Raw genomic sequence first — 16,294 nt, 5'->3', positions numbered from 1 at the left:
AAGTCATCCGTCTCTTCATCATGTAACATGTAATACAGGGGTGAATAGCTGCGTAGCAGAAAGATAATAGGCGGGTTGTTAGATATCAATGAATCCCGGATCGCGAGCGTTCCGAGAACTGGCCATCTGGCCGCTGAATCGGGCGTGTCTTAAGGTAACAGAAAACCTATTCCACATTTTGGTGAGGAGCCGTGCCATGATGGCGGAAGTTGATCAGATTGCGAGATCAACTGGAACCAGCTGCTAGGATGACTCCGCTGCCCCATCTGCTCGGACTGCCCCATATTGTTTGACAATGTTGGTTGATCCGCTGATGGTAGTTGGGAATTATGAGGATGTCGCTCCTGATCTTTGTTCGCCACTGATGTAGTTGGTCATGGTCATGTGTCGAATGGTAGTGAGATAACATCGGGTAACTGCAGACCTGGCTGGAACGGCTCAGTTGTGCTCTTTGCAGAACGACCCTCGGACTCATCAAAACTGAGCAGCAGCACCTTGTTGACCAGTTTCAGCTTAAGAGAAACGGCGGGGAATCCCTTGACCGGCCATGACCTGCTGCTGATTGGCCATAGGCCCGGTCATACCATAAGGATTCATCTGATTTGGAAAAGCCTCCATCACCGGCTGCATGTAGCTGCTCTGAAGACCCTGTTGCTGGGTGACAGGGCAGTCCTTGTGGGCAAGCAGGAGAGTTTTAAGATTAACCACCTCCTCCCGAAGCTGCGTGATCTGTGCGGTCAACGCATCGTTCTCCGAGCTAAACATCTCAACCTTGGTCTGTAGGTTCGCAAGCCATTGCTTTTTGCGTTGCCTACATTTCAGCGCGGCGACACTATGTCTGTTAGAGACCTGCGACTGTGGTGATGAGACGGGTAGTAACTTACCGATTGCGTTCTAAAAAGTTTTTGCGCTTCTCCTCATCCGTCATCTTGGTCCTGCCGGCTGAATCACCGTCATCGTCATCTTCAGACATGTCAGAGGGTTCGCTAGGGGGCGAAACGACAGCCTTGGTCTTTTTGGCAGGCGGGGCCTTTGCGGGAGCTTCTTCGGCCTTTCTACGATTGTTGGCTTGAGCCTTCTTGCCCTTACCCCGTGCGGGTTTGGTGTTGTCGTTTTCCTCAGAGCCATTGGTGATCTCACTACCGCCGCGCACATGCTTGACCATGTTTCCGTTTACCCTGGGGGCACTAGCCGCGGCAGGTTGAGCCTGGTTGACAGAAGGGTTTGGGCCTTGAGGTCCATTTCTGCCTTGTGCAAGCATGTAGAGGCCATTGGCAGCGTCATTATCGTGGCCATCAAAAGGACCGGAGGCAGGCTTGGGCTCGACCTTAACTGTACTGCCGTTGGTCATATCTTGGGGTTGCGTTGTAGGTGGCAGCTGTGCAGGTGCTTGTGGCTGGGGTTGCACGGGTTGTTGTTGGTTATGTGATTGATTTTGTTGTATTTGTTCACGTTTAGCGGCCGCACTCAAAGCAGTGCGGTGAAAATCGAGCGTGTTGGGTGTGGCACCGCCGCTGGCGAGTTGGGCAAAAAGAGCTTGGGAGTTGGGACTCGGGGCCGGGAACATAGAACCACTGCCACCAGGTGTGAGACCAGACCGTAACGAAGATTCGTTAGGAGTGGGAAAGCCGCCGCGAAGGTGACCTTCAGTAAAATAATCGGTAGCGGGGCCGGAGAGCATGGCAGGGCTTAGAGGACCGGTGCGAAGAGAGCCTCCGCCCCAGTTGAAGGGCGTTGAACCGGTCCCGGGCAAGAGGGATGATGGCGAAGTCAATGAAGCGACCGAGGGCAACTTAGTACCTCCGGGCGTCTCAGGACCGCCGCCGCCGCCGAAGGACTGCTCGAAGGGATTGGGCTCCAGGCTGAGAGAGCCACCGGGCTGGGGCGCAAAGTAGTCCGGAGTGTTGGTTCCTTGTTGACCGGGTCGAGGAGGGGGCGCGAGAGGTTTCGCGAGTGCAGCATTGGACGCAGCGTCGGGTTTGGATGTCGAGTCGGACTTGACGTCTGTGGTGGATGAGGGTCAGTATAAGTGATGATGGCTGGGGACGTCGCGACGGTCGCGGTTGTGTTTTAGCGCAAGGCTATGAAGTGCAAATTATGACGTCGTTACCGGAATGGCTAGGCGCATTGCGATAGTCGAGGCAAAGACGTTGCGATATGGTGCAGACGCGCGGGAAGAGGGAATAACTCGAAGGAAGAAGCAAATGAAGTAATAGGTAGGTGACGTTACTGACCTTGACGCGGCGGCGAGGGGTTCTTAGAGCGTATAGTAGGGGACTTCGACTCAACTCGAGTTGAGACGTCAGTTGCTGAAGTCCCCATGTTGAAAAATGATGACGATGATGTATTATATTGTGGGCTTGGACAAGAGGAGGGTGTGTGTGGGGAAGGGTTGGAAACTTGACCAGAGGCGAAAGAATGCTGTCGTGGGAGCAGAAGGACGACGTCGGATTGATGAGGTCAGAGGGGGACTGCAAAAGGCAGCGGAACAGAGAGTTAAAAAAGGCCAAGCGGATGCGGCTCGCACACACGTCGCAGAATGCGGCGTAGAAGGTTTTTAGTAAGACGCTAACTCGGTAGTAATTTTTGATAGCTTTTTTTTCTCGTGGTGGTTGTTTTTTCTCGTATCTTCCAGGACACAAAGTCACGGTGATGACACGCGGAAAAAAAATCAACCCCAGGCAGACAGGGAGCAGAAAAAAGATGGCTCACGGTAGGCAGCTCCAGCGCGCGCCTCAAGGGAGATAAAAGAGAAGAGACAAAAACCAAGCGTTTAAATCAATATCGTACACATGAACAGGAGCGTCGTGCAGAGCATTCGCAACGGGGGGGGGCGGCACTGCTGGCTTGGGGCTTCCGGATGTGCAGAGGTTGGAAGCGAAAAAAGAGAGTTGGTTTGGCTGGGGTGAAGACGTCAGAGATGACGTTGTGAGGCAGGGCGGAGGGAAGAAGGCGAGCGAAAGAGAGAAAAATGGCGGGCGGGTCCTGGGGGTCTGCAGCAGGATCACACACACACACACGGTACATGCATCCTGGGGGTACCTGGGTACATGTTTCGAGTACCTAAATTACCCGCCAAGAGACCCTGTAATTCATGTACCGATGGCGCGACTTGCCACTCTGTTCGCGCCGCTTGGGCTGACAAACCACTTCCACACTGTGCGGGGGCACCAGCCATTTCCAGATGCCGACTCGATGATTTTCTCCCAACAGTGGTGAAACCACAAACAAACAATTCCCAGTAAATATACGTGTTCGTTCATGATTTCAAGTGAAAATGTTCATACTGCTTTATTCTGTCTAATTTTCTACGTCTTTTTTCAACCATCCTACCAACATTTAGCCTTTGCATCGCAGACACGTTTCCGCAGCCTGTTTGCTCCTAAAAGCGCCACACACCCAGTGTGAAATGGCGGCTGGCGCAGCCACCCCAGCATTAGTACATATAAGACTGAGATGCAGCGAGGTCACCATGTGCGCACGTGATAAATTGATCACAGGCCTCATGAAAAATCTCGTGGAATCGCAGTAATCAACATTCCACTCTCTCGCATTGTCCTCTCATTGTTGCTGCACTTGCAGCTGGCACTTGCACCACCACAGTCGTCCCTTTCACGGCACCATCTGCACAGTGCCCGACGATGACCGTACCCGACCCACCCTCCTTCACTGGGCCGACTCCCTGTAATATCTTGTCATGTCCCTTGGGTCTTGGCTGAGCACCTTCTGTCTCCCTTTGGACCGCCCGCCGCTTCATCATTCCTCCTCCGTGTCTCGAGCACGATCAAGTCCGCGGCCAGGTGATTCTCTGTGCGATGCTTTTTTGTGCGATAAAGCCTTCGCACCGATTCAAACAATCACGGCCACGTTATCTCAAGTGCATGGCAGCCTGGAAACGCGCGAATCGTGACACGGACAACCTGAAGAAAAGAACCATACGAATATTCCTAGCGCCGATAATAAGCCACATTGGCTTCCCACACCGCCCGCCCTGTCCACGCGCCTCCCATTCGCTCCCTGCAACTCCAGCCAAGTTTTGATCTAAGTTGCCCGATAACTTTGATTAACCAGACATTCCCATTCCCTTTCGTTTTGTGTCCCTACCTGCCTTTCGGCGCAGACTTTCCATTTCCGGCACTAATTTCTTCTCATCAAACAGTTCAAATGCCTGGTGACGTCAGTAGATGGGACCTTTTTTCCCGCTAAGCCAATCCCTCAGCGCCATGGCGCGACGATCTCTGGCGCGCCCAATCTTGGCCCTTGGCTCCCCGAGCTGCATGGCCACCCGCGTATTCGTAGGCTTGCTTGGCTCTTTGTGTGTAAATTTCTCTGGTTTGATAGCCTCACAAGCCAAGCAATCGCCTCGCTCCGATTTGCGTAGGGAGAAGAGATGGTAGCTCTCAAGCTTCTCGAAGCCAAAACTCTTTACTGCCAACACCAGCAATGGCACGCCTCGTAAGCCCGAGGGACCTGATGAGCAGGAAATGGCAAGGCAAGAATCGGCGAGCAGCAACATTTAAGAGAAAATGTTCCTGGCCTTTTGTCAAGGAACCAAAGAGGCCATAGGTCATTGAATAGTTTTCATTGCCTATTCTTTCAAACCATCGTTCTAGCACTCGTAGTTATTCCATCCATGTAGCTTGTATGCAGTTCCCTCTTACTTCCTTGCCTTCCATGTTGCAGCCCACTATCTACTGCACATCGTTTGCATTCGGGAGCAAATTCTCTCGAGGCTCGAACGCAATTGCGGTCGCGGTAAACTACCAGGCGTCGGCGGCGCTGCCGCCATAGTTCTGCGATTGATTACCACCATTGTCCCAACTCCCATCACCGCCATTGTCCTTTGGCTGTCCACCACCATTGTCCCATCCACCCCCTCCCGAGTCGCCTGTGTTGCCATCGAAATGGCCGCCAGAGTCATTTTCAGATTGCTCAGCTGGCGGCTGTTTGCACCGAACCTTGGTATGTCCAAACTCCTGGCAGTTAGAGCACTTGACTTTAGACCCTATTCTGCATGTTAGCTTCAGAGTTCTCAAAGTCATTGTAGATAACTTACAGTCTTTCGGCTCGGGGCAGTCGCGGCTGAAGTGGCCCGTCTTCTCACAATTGCGGCACTGCACATTGTCTAGATTTGGAGGCTGGTCACAATCGGCCGCAAAGTGACCTTCTTGGCCGCAGTTTCTGCAGCCACGGCCGCCGCCCTTTGGGCAGTCCTTTGCAAAGTGCCCAGCTGATTCAGATCAGTATACTGTGTTCTACTCGTATTCAAGTGCTTGCTTACTCTCTTCACACTTGCGGCACGTAACGTTGTCAAGGTTCGGCTCTTCCTCGCAGTCGACAGACTTGTGGCCAGATTTGCTACAACGTGATTAGCATCATGCCACATATCACGAATATTAATGATCATACCCGCAGTTTCTGCATGCAAAGCGATCCTTTCGAGGCTCGGTGCCTTGGTTTGTTAGTGTTTGGCGGTTTGTGTGAGGTGGTCTGACTTACAATCTCGGATTCTATGGCCATCCGCGCCGCAGTTATAGCAAGAAAGTCCCTTTGCTTCACGGACAACCTTCTCTTGCGTGCACTGCTTGGCTATGTGGCCAAGCTCGTCACAGTTGGTACATTTGGGCTTTCCAGTATCGACGACATCACCTGCGTCGTCCAGGCGGGCCAGAATCTCATCGACGCTTTTCGGCCAGCCCTCAATGTCTCGGGGCCGCTGGGGCTTCTCCGAAAACCTGTACGTGACTGTATACTTCTTACCCATGTTGCCTTGCAGATCCATGTTGGTGAAAATCTCGATCAACGATCTCTCCGTGGCAATGAGCCATATATTGATCTTGTCGTGAATAAACGCCTCTTGGAGCTCGCGGAATGTGATCCCGCCATTCAGGGCCTTCACATATGCCTGAATGCCTTCCTTCGCATCGTTGGCATCTTGCTCAGCCGCTGCACGTTTGATCATGTCCCAAGCAAGCTCAGCAGCCATGTCGGCGACGCCGCTGCGGTCGATCTTCCTTGCATTGGTACAATCCTTACGCAAGTGCCCTACGTATGTTAGCTCGTGTAATGTTGGACACGCTTTGGCCTCGTACCTTCTTCGCCGCAGTTGTCACAGCTCATGGGCGGCTTTGTTGGGCATTCTTTGGCCATATGTCCCGGCTCCTTGCAATATCTGCATGTCATTGGCGCGGCATTTGGGCAGTCGAACTTTCGATGACTAGATATTCGTCAGAGAAGAAGGTGTGTGAAATTTGAGGGTGGAACTCACCCTTCCTCTCCACAGGAGAAACATTTGTCGTCCCGAGGTGGACCATTTTGATCGTCGTACCTATTGTCTTGTTAGATGGATGATAGATGGCAAGATGGCAAGATGGCAAGATGGCAAGATGGCAAGATGGCAAGATGGCAAGATGGCAAGATGGCAAGATAGGAGAACGCACCCATAGCCTCCACCATGGCCAATGGCATTGCCGCTCTCAACCTGGGTAGGGCCGTCGTCCCAGCCCGACATCTCGAGGGTGACTTGGCTGGTTGATAGGTAAATGAGGTCAGGTGGTGATGCGAGTGGTTGTGAGAGCAGAGACGGTACAGATCTAGGCAACTGAAGGATCGATTCTTGATTAAACACAAAGGCTGGAGGAGGAGGATGAAGGTGAGACTTCTGAAGGTGAAGATTTATTGTTATGAGCAAACGCAGCTGGCAGCTGGCAAGAGACGGCTACAGCTGGCACAGCTGGCAATGGAGCTGCTGGGCCGGAAGACGCAACCTGCTGTTTGCATTTGATCTCGCATTTTGTAACTGAGCTACAAATCTGAGGAAGCTTACGCACGCTCTCCAACATCTTGACGTAAAGTGCCTGGGGGGGGAGATGATCTTCGTGATTAGTTGGGTTGTACTGTCCAATCTGCTAGGTAATGTCTATCATGGCCTTCCACAACGAATGAAAACGAAGCCTAAAAACATTAACTCGAAGAAAAACCAATAATCGATTGCAAGGAACCTTTGAAAAGGCTCAACTGTACACCTTCTCACGTCTTTCGGATTCTCTTCATGGCGGGGTCAAGATATCGGCTACATTTTTTTTCAGTGCCCTTTTTAGGGTAAGCGGTCACGGAGCACACGACTCGCCAACACAAAACGACATGCCCGCAGCGCCTCCACTACCAATAAAAGGTGAGGTAATGGAATGGAAAAAAAATCCTCGCAAGGTCAGCGTTGTATGCTTTCGGCGCTATAATACACAGTAAGCACAATCACACGCATCTTGGTAATGCTCTCGCTGGTATAGGTCAGCTGGCAGGGCCCTGACCGGGCCGCTTTCGGAGGCCGGCTCGCAAAGCACCGCTTGCCGTTGAGGGGGTCCGGAAATCCAACAATAGCCCCAGTAAATAAAATAGCATGTGAGGGTCTCAATCTGCACTGTGCGGTCCCTGCCAGATGCCCGCCCCGCCTACAGTGCCGGAAAAAAAATTGCACACCCCGCCATCCCACCATGGACTGGACTGGGCTGGGCTCTCTACCTATCTCTGGGTCGGCTGCGATTTCTTTCGTTAGCCTTACAAATACACGTCTCGAGAGGGGACCCCCGGAATTTACCATATCTCGTCCCTAGCCCTCGCCTTCAAAGACAAATACGACAAAGCTCGCACCCCGACAGAGCCCATTGTCACCCCTCGGCTCCTTCACTCCACGCCGTGCTCCGTTACTTTGCCACTGCACGACAACCATCGACACCATGGCTCCCTTAATCGCCACCATCGACCCCAGCGACGACGCCGTCTTCAGCGGCATCACGACCAAGGCTGTCACAAAGACCTCGAGTGGCCAGCGCGCTCTGCTACTCGCCCCCCCGTCCCTCGCCTCGCACGCTGACGCCCTCGCGACCGTCCTCACACAATATGACCGCACCATTACCGATCTTCAGATGCTCGATCGTCTGTCCGCCGGTGTAGTCAAGCTTCCCAGTGCACAGTACGACCTGATCCTCGTTCTTTCCGACGCCACTGCCACGCTCACCGAGTCGCTCGGCCTGTTGGACCGCACCGTCGTGGGCGCCGTCGCCGACTCACTTAGACCCCGAGGCCAGCTGCGCGCCGAGAGGGCTTCTGAGAACCTCGAGGCCACGCCGCTCGCCAAGGAGGCCGTCCTCGCGGGCCTGGTTGGCAGTGGTTCTGGCGGCTTCACCAAGCCCGACTACGGCGACAACGACGGCGCCGTGTCGCTGAAGCTCGGCTTTCGCAAGAAGAAAGTGAACGCGCCCCCCGCTGCGGCTCCGGCTCCGGCGCCCGCCGTCGGCAGCACCATTCTCAACGGCCATAACAGCAACGGCGGCGCCAACAAGCCCGCTGTCCCTGCTGGCGTCGGCTTCGACTTTGGCGATGATCTCGACGACGACATCATCGACGAAGAGACGCTCATGACCGAAGAGGACCTGAAGCGCCCCATCAACATCCGTACGTTGCCCACCGCCCCCTGGTCGATCCAGGATTCCCACTCCTCCCCACAAAATTTACTGACCACGATACGTCACACAGCCCTCGAGTGCCAGCCAAAGCCTGGCAAGCGCCGCCGTGCCTGCAAGGACTGCTCGTGCGGTCTCGCCGAGCGCCTCGAGGCCGAGGACGCCGCCAAGCGCGCCGAGACCGAGAAGACGCTGGCCAGCTTCAAGCTCGCCGCCGAGGACCTGGCCGAGGTGGACTTTACCGTCCAGGGCAAGGTCGGCTCGTGCGGCAACTGCGCGCTCGGCGACGCGTTTCGCTGCGACGGCTGCCCTTATATCGGCCTGCCGCCGTTCAAGCCCGGTGAGGAGGTGCGCCTGCTCAACAATGACGTGCAGTTGTAAAGGGCGACATGACTAGCATTTTATCGGCGTTTTCTTTGCCACCTACCGGCGGGTTTTCTTGCATTGATGCCACACTGGGCTTCTGGGATTTAAACGGGTTTATTGTCTTGCCCGATGAAAACAAGATATGGGATCGACACAAAATGGATTTTATTATATACATGGGGATGTTGGAACGTCCCCTACAAGATGGGCGTTGCATGGCGAAATGAGGGATAGATTATCTACTTGATATTTTGTTATACTTATAAACGTGATTTCAGTTTCTGATTCTATGTTACAGACCCGTGCAATGTGTTGAGCCTCCCGTATCCTGCTCGGTGCCAATTTACCTCAATCCAAGAAAGCACACAAGAAGAATGTCGTCTTAACATGAAAGCAACGCGCTTAATTTTCATCATGGGGCTTGCTTACCTGCTTGCCCCTCTCGCTGTCTTTGCTTGGTCTGCCGCCCTCGTCATCGCTATCGTCGCCTACCGAGTACTTATCAGTGGGCAGAATGTTGCTCTGCAGAGCGATGCCCTCTTCCTGCGCCTCAATGTCGTCGACGCCGACGCGACGGCTGGAGCCCATGGGCTCCTCGGAGCGAATGGCGCTGTACGCCGCGCCCTTGCGGCGCTGACGCCAGACAAAGAAGACGAAGCCCAGGGCGCCGAGCACAACAAAGACGAGGACGACCTCGCCGGAGCGCTGGTAGGCGGCCCACTTGGCCTCTTTGAGCTTCTGCTTGACGGCCGCTTCGCTCTCCTTGGGGTTCATAGAGCCGCCGACGGTAGTCTCAAGACCCTTTTCGCCATCGATGCGACTGTCGGTGGGGTCGCCGCCAATGCTGCTAATGTCGACGCCCATGAATCGGTCAAGCATGTCGCGTGAGCGACGGGGGTAATCAAATGGAACCATGTGTGAGGCGTCGTTGAACACAACGTAGGTGAGGTTGCGGGCGTTTTGCCAGAAGCCAGCATCTGTGCCCTCAAAGGTCCAGTTGCGACGAGGGGCCCAGTTGCCAGGAGTCACCTCGAAACCCTTGCCGCCGTTCCATTCCAGGTTTTCAATTAGGTCTTCTGTGCCGAAATGATTGCAGATCAGATCTTCAGCGCCGGAGAAGATCAAGACGGGAATCTCGGACAGGATGCCCGGCATAAGGTCGATCGAGGGCTTCGAGGTTTTAGGACGGAAAGCCCCGCTAACACCGCCGCTGCATTCTGACCATCCAGACTTTTTCTCGGGGTTCACGTTCAATGCACTGACAACGTCGCTGCGTCGCAGGTAGGGCGTGACGGCACTCAGGTCCGGAGGCCAATTCATGCCGCAGCTCGGGTATGAGTCCCTAAGACGGACATCGTACATGTTGATACATTCTTGATCTCCGCCGCCCTCTTTTCTAGTCACCGAAAGAAGTTCTGTCAGGATATCCTCACACTCGGGGTAGCCCACCTTGCCAGGGTCGCTAGCGAGCATGGTGTGACAGGTGCGCTCCATGGCTTTGAGCTGCTTGCCTGTGTCCGAGTCCTTGTCGACCAAGCCCCTATCGAAGGCAAATTTCAGATAAGAATCATACTGGTCGTTGGGCGAAATCCATGGATTTCCAAGCAGAATGCCTTGCAGACTCCATTTATGCGACTGATCCTTGTTTCGATCGAGAATCGCTCGCGCAATGTGGGGGATATACTGTCCAGCATAAGACTCTCCAGCAATATAAATCTAGATGATGTTAGTTGATGAAGGCCTAGTGTCTGACGTAGTACTCACATCGTCGTGGCTATACTCGGGGAAGATGGCAAAGAACTTTTCCAGAAATTCGACAAACTGGCTCGCCATCTCCGTAAGTTCGTGTACATAACTGTCGGTGTTGGCATAGCTGAATCCCGTCCCGACAGGGTTATCAACAAAGAGTAGGTTGGCGAATTCGTTCCAAGATCCATTATTTACGACGAGCGTATCCTTATCTTTGACTCGGTACGGTCCGATTTCCATCAGCGCGCCGTCTTCGGAGCTGCAGCCCGGTCCGCCATTGACCCAAATGATTGTTCTTTGCTTGTTTGCGATGTGTTTATTCTGGAAATGCCAAAAGAAGAGGTTGCCGTTTGTTTCGGGCTTGATTTCGATGTGTCTGCGGCAGAAGCTTGCGTCAGCGTCTGTTTCGGAGCTTGGCAACGACTTGGGCATGCGCGCGACTCACCCTGCATGCATCTTCACCTGAATTTGGTCTTCGGGGACACCAGGCAAGTTGTGAACGTAGTAGTCGGCGGCGGCTGGCTTGTCCGCCAGGGCTGCCAGTGGCCCAAGGGTCAACGCCGCTGCGGCCAGCCATCGTCGAGGCCCCGGGATGGAAGCGACGGAAGCCATCGCCCACGTGGCGATCACGACGGCGTCAGTGCAAGCTATGCGAATCTTGCAATAAATAGATATGATCGCGCACAATTGGATACAATAGCCCGGCTATCGATTGCGCGGGAAGATGTCGTGTGATGATGGTGATGGTAGAGGCGTGACGCTGACAGCTGAGTCCTGCCAATGAGGCGAGGTGGCATTGTCCTCCACACAAGTGGCTATTGAGACCCGTTTCGGGCGGCATTTCTTCAGCTGGGGTCAAGCATTGCGCCCACTTAAAGCACTACAACTTTGGCATCTATTCTTGTGACGAGGGCAGTGTGGGCGTTCAGATTGAGGCAGGTAAATGTAATGAAAAAGGGTCGAATTTTATCGAATTTGGACTTGAGCTTTGTCCTATGTCAACCAAGGGTGTCACATCAACACTGACACCCTGACAGTGACGTTCCTCATCAAGATCGGTGCAGGGCTCCACCAGTCACAAAGTCTCTTTTTAGTGTGGTCAGATTTGCATCGTCCAACTCACAGCGCCAATATCAGTATTCTAGTAGGATTATCTAGAACAAAACTCCGGCGCAAGGTGCTAAGACTTGCCGCAGGAGCTGATCTCCTTCACATAGACAAGATGGCCTCAGCTGCAAAGACCATCATCGTCGAGCATCTCGACCCCGAGCTTGGTCCCTGGTCAGAACTCGAGTACAAGTGCATCGCCAAGGAGAGCCATGAGAGAAACAGCGATTTTATTCTGTCTTGCTTGCCTGATGGCTTCAAGGTTCCGGACACGCTAGCCAACAGCCCTGCATTCAAGGCTGAGCACCGCGGTGTGGAGGAGCTTTATGCGGACACCAGAAACCGAGTTTGCCTATTGGATCCTGCGGCCGCCAAGGACTTGTCTCCCGAGGACGGTGACAACTTTGACGTGTTTCTGTTTGGTGGAATATTGGGTGAGATTCCATAGCCAGAAACAGCGTATGTCCTTGCACTTGCTAACATATCCCAGGCGATGACCCGCCAAGAGGTTCAGCGTTTTCATCCTTTGCGTGTGTATGGCATTACTGACAACAGTAGATCGCACCTCTGAACTTAGAAAGAAGGGTTTTGAGGGACGCCGTTTGGGCCCTCAGCAGATGACCACTGATACTGCCGTTCGTGTGACGAGAATCGTGGTTCAAGACAAGGGTGAGGCGTCTTTCTGTTTGGGCTGTGCCGCGTCAGCTAATCGGTTCAGTTGCTCTCGACAAGATTGATTACCTCGACTTTCCCGAGCTAAAGTTCAACAAATATGAAAGCACAGAGATGCCGTTTCGATACGTCAAGGGCTCGGATGGGGAGCCCATCATGCCCGAGGTAATTGAGCCCACAAGCTACTTAGATCATTGCTAACACGGCCGCAGGGTATGAAGGAGCTGATACAAAGTGATGCTGATAAAGCAGTAGATGATTTGATTTAGCTGATTCCGTCAAATACAAATAACTACAACTTATTTACACACCATGGGCTTCAGCGTTTGCGTGACAGTGAAACGTGAGCACTCTTTACACCGAGCATACCATCCTGCGCCACTTCGCAAACTATACGCAATAGGTCCTTGAGGGCTGACTATACGATACTGATCGGTGTCGGCAAGCTGCTGTTCCTCGTTTGATCTTGCCGCCCGGGCCGCAAGAGTGAGGCTGGCTGCGGCATCTTGCTTCGGGTGGTGACACATCCGACGGCGGTCCAAAAAGTATATCTAGTCTTGGCATCTGAGAATCACGGCAGTTGCTTGTGGATAGTTGACTGCTGCTGCTTAATTGCCGGCTATGCTGAGCGTGAATCCAGTGAAACAGAACCCCGGCCCGTAGAGTTGCGGGAAGGCTGTGCCAGATCGATTATACGCTCTGTCGGTCAAACCAGTTTGACAGCTGCAGAGATCTGCAGGGTGGGGGTGATTTGACTACATCTGATGTCGCGAGATCCTCAGTCTGTGACGCATACGAGTTCACGGGAAGCAAGCACCCGAAGTAGTCGTCACGGCTAGAGAATTGTGCTGATGGTGGCTGACGTTTGCACTTGCTTTGGCTTGTTTGGAGCTGCAGTCTGGCGGACTGCACCATCCCCCTAGACAAGCAAATGTATTACACATCATTTCGCCTAAATTTTGATTGACCTGTTTCTGTCTCGGGAATGGCATCGCTGCATGAATGACATTGTTTCCAAGAGCGGTGGGCATACCCTGGAGATGCCCTTCGCCTTCTGCACCTAGCACTGACGCAGGAGCCGAGTGTCGACGAGCGTCGACATCACACACAGGTAATGCTTTGCAAACTTGCCAGACCCAAAAAGGCTTAAAAAATAAAGTCAGCATATAAAACAGCATCTTCTAGGCCAAAAGAAAAATTTGAATCTCGAAAAAAGAAATTTCGAACAAAAATGCATGTTCCTGCGGGGGGTCGAACCCCGGACCTTGACATTACAACATAGAGCCAAAAGAAGTCCCTTGATCTATAAGAGTCACGCGGTAACCACTCCGCTACAGGAACTACCTAGACCAAAGTCGTCTTAATTAGACCTAAGAAGGCTTGACCGTTTGCCCCACTTAGATTACAACCTAAACGCCATCTTCGCCCAGTAGCTGCTGCGAGATCCGCATGCAACGGTGTCCTTCTTTGTTTTCTCTTCTTTGGAACGAATCAAGCAATGCGTAGGTTGTGGGAAGTCAAGAGTCTCGGCCATCGCCTGCCCAGCACATGGCATTGGGACCGGAACGGTGACGCTCAATTCCGCATTGATTATATCAGTACTTAGTGTAACAGCGCGTCATCGTCCCCGACAGAAAAACACATGCTGTTTGTTTTTTTTTTCTTCGGGTCAGACGGGATTGGCGTTGAACCATTGGTCTTTCGAGCAGTCCGAGAAATCCCTATCACCGAAAGTCACGAACTACGCAGTGACGTTTTTTGTACTTCTCCGTATTTTCTCTTGGCGGGTTTTCACGTATGGTTCATCCAAGTAAGCCTATCCTGGCCTTGAGACGAGGCAAGATGTGATGAAGAAAAAGTTTGGCACTGGTTACACGAGACAATCAAAGTATCATTGGCTTGAGATTAGGAGAGCATTCCCTGTTACATCAAGGGGCTCGCAGCTTCTCACTTGGCCATGTTGAATAAGCTGGAAGCGTTGTGATAACTTTAAGTTGCGAAACGAGAAGGAAATTTGGACTTGGAATACAAAAGTCATCTCAATCACAGTTCTCAGAGGACCTTGATACGGACAGTGTTTCAAATAGCTTCTCGGACTTTCAGGATGGTGTCAACGCGGCGTGCGTTCAGGTCAAACCACGAGTTGAAACATTCGGGGTGGAAGAAGACACCGCCAACCTCTGGTGTACTTGTTCCAAACCACCACCGATTATTGCAGTCTAAGTTTGTCCGTACTTGCGTAGAAACAAGCCAGAAGCGAGGTGCCATTGCGTGATATTTCCTGCCCTGTCCTAATTGGCCATCGCATTCGATGTCGCGCCGGGGCACTAATGTAGCCTTGCGAAGTGGCCTCATTTTCCTCTGGCGTGCGGCTGTCCACGAGTCATGGACGTGTTTCACTCTCTGGGGACGAGATTTTAGTGGCGCCCACCACAGCCAAAAAACCTGTTACGGAGCCGGGCTCTTTATTACACGTCTGTTTTCAGTATCCCGTAATCATAAGATCGTCTTCGTCTGTTCACATGAAATGGCGGGTGTGGAGTCTGCCGAACTACAACCCACTGCCCGCTACGACCAAGGCTAGAGGGTCAACGGGGTTAAAGGAGGGGGGGATATGTACCAGTATTACAATTAAGATCGCCTCTTACTATTTTAATATCTCAAGGTCCGGGATCGCACTGGACCTCTTGGGCAGCGGCTGACTATGCCAGAATGCTTCACCCCAGTCGACGTGTAAGATTCAGTAGCAATGCATATCATGATTCAGACACTGCCGAGAATCCGCAGGCGATGCAAGTACCCCGCGGGGTTGAAAGATAGCACGGTTTTGTAGAGGTTGCAGATGTGAACCTCGGGAGTGATGGCGAAGAAATCTGGCACATGTGTACTGTACATTATGACGCTAAGAAGCGTCGAAAAATCTTTAGCATCGTGTGAGCAAATGTTTCGAATAGGATAATCGAGACTGATTCTAAAAAAAGGCTGCCCTGGTGCGCCGTGGAAATTGGAGGGGTATGTCAAAGCACAGCGGTGACCTGGGACTCGGGCAGGATCAAGCGAGCGGCGGCCAGGCGGAGAGCACATGCAATACAGGACTTCAGACTGAGGCTTGGCAGGGAGTGTCGGGAAGATTTGACGATGAGGATCGAATGTGCCTGTCGTTGTGCCGAGGCGTGGTAGTATACCCTCTCTTGCTTTCTGATTAAAAACGGCCAAAACATGGGTGAATAACCGATAGTGACGCTAAGAGGCAAGACATGCAGCCACCTTTTTGCCCATTTGGGACTCGTCTGATGGGATAAACAACGGCCACACCGGTATGGGTAACGCAAAATGTGCAGCTGGCCTAGTAAATACCAGTAAACAGGGCGGTGGAGATTTGACATGCTCTCATCATCATTCCGAGCCCTCGGAGAAAAGGTCGACTTCGCACGAGGGGCAGCTTTTTGTACGGCCAAGGCTGAATAGAATGGTAAATAAAAACACTAGTTTCGAGATCTCTCAGGAGTCAAGTCGCAAGTTGTAAACATGTTGTAAGCTAAGGACATGGGATGAAACTTGAAAGAGCCGTACAAATCTTCTGTCACAAGACTAGAACAGGGGCAGCTTTGTAGAAGTGTTTGGTAAAAGAGGGATCTCCGCAAGGACCCAAAAGCAAGGCCTGACATATATGCATTTTCCCCCACTTGGAGCAGGAAAAGCCTCCGTGTCTTTGAAAATGGCATTTCACCATCACATCACGATTGCAAAACGGTGGGAGCCATGACACTCACTGTTGGGCCAACCTACACAATGGATGTTCTAGGCACATGGGTTACCACCTTTAGCTTAGTTTATAACAGAGAAAACAGCGTGCGCGTGCGTCAGGCAATTCGTCTGTCGTATTTCAACAAGGTTGCAAGGATGAGCAAGGGTATCGGAAGGCCCAGTGTTTTGTC

The 16,294-nt window shown here is 52.6% G+C and overlaps 5 protein-coding genes across 5 annotated transcripts; 2 read left to right on the top strand and 3 right to left on the bottom strand.

Annotated features, from left to right (window-relative positions):
* Window positions 1-513: 513 nt before the first annotated feature.
* BBA_04813 (bZIP transcription factor) lies at window positions 514-2,322 on the bottom strand (the record flags this gene model as incomplete). Its single annotated transcript, XM_008599910.1, has 3 exons — window positions 514-832; window positions 885-2,004; window positions 2,235-2,322. 3 exons carry the CDS (start codon window positions 2,320-2,322, stop codon window positions 514-516), a joined length of 1,527 nt encoding a protein of 508 aa, XP_008598132.1.
* Window positions 2,323-4,760: 2,438 nt separating this feature from the next.
* BBA_04812 (cellular nucleic acid-binding protein) lies at window positions 4,761-6,511 on the bottom strand (the record flags this gene model as incomplete). Its single annotated transcript, XM_008599909.1, has 8 exons — window positions 4,761-5,005; window positions 5,057-5,230; window positions 5,282-5,358; window positions 5,410-5,452; window positions 5,500-6,045; window positions 6,093-6,217; window positions 6,269-6,328; window positions 6,441-6,511. 8 exons carry the CDS (start codon window positions 6,509-6,511, stop codon window positions 4,761-4,763), a joined length of 1,341 nt encoding a protein of 446 aa, XP_008598131.1.
* Window positions 6,512-7,736: 1,225 nt separating this feature from the next.
* BBA_04811 (anamorsin family protein) lies at window positions 7,737-8,843 on the top strand (the record flags this gene model as incomplete). Its single annotated transcript, XM_008599908.1, has 2 exons — window positions 7,737-8,454; window positions 8,536-8,843. The coding sequence occupies 2 exons, from the start codon at window positions 7,737-7,739 to the stop codon at window positions 8,841-8,843; spliced, it is 1,026 nt and encodes a 341-aa protein (XP_008598130.1).
* A 387-nt stretch (window positions 8,844-9,230) lies between these two features.
* On the bottom strand, window positions 9,231-11,189 carry BBA_04810 (KEX1 protein precursor; the record flags this gene model as incomplete). Its single annotated transcript, XM_008599907.1, has 3 exons — window positions 9,231-10,544; window positions 10,593-10,953; window positions 11,023-11,189. 3 exons carry the CDS (start codon window positions 11,187-11,189, stop codon window positions 9,231-9,233), a joined length of 1,842 nt encoding a protein of 613 aa, XP_008598129.1.
* Window positions 11,190-11,799: 610 nt separating this feature from the next.
* BBA_04809 (DUF431 domain-containing protein) lies at window positions 11,800-12,625 on the top strand (the record flags this gene model as incomplete). Its single annotated transcript, XM_008599906.1, has 5 exons — window positions 11,800-12,118; window positions 12,175-12,192; window positions 12,243-12,353; window positions 12,403-12,521; window positions 12,569-12,625. 5 exons carry the CDS (start codon window positions 11,800-11,802, stop codon window positions 12,623-12,625), a joined length of 624 nt encoding a protein of 207 aa, XP_008598128.1.
* Window positions 12,626-16,294: the final 3,669 nt, after the last annotated feature.

Source organism: Beauveria bassiana (assembly GCF_000280675.1).
Source record: "Beauveria bassiana ARSEF 2860 unplaced genomic scaffold BBA_S00011, whole genome shotgun sequence".
In the NCBI taxonomy this organism is placed as follows: Eukaryota; Fungi; Ascomycota; class Sordariomycetes; order Hypocreales; family Cordycipitaceae; genus Beauveria; species Beauveria bassiana.
The sequence above is the reverse complement of the archived record's forward strand: the minus strand, read 5'-3'. Positions and strand labels throughout refer to the sequence as shown.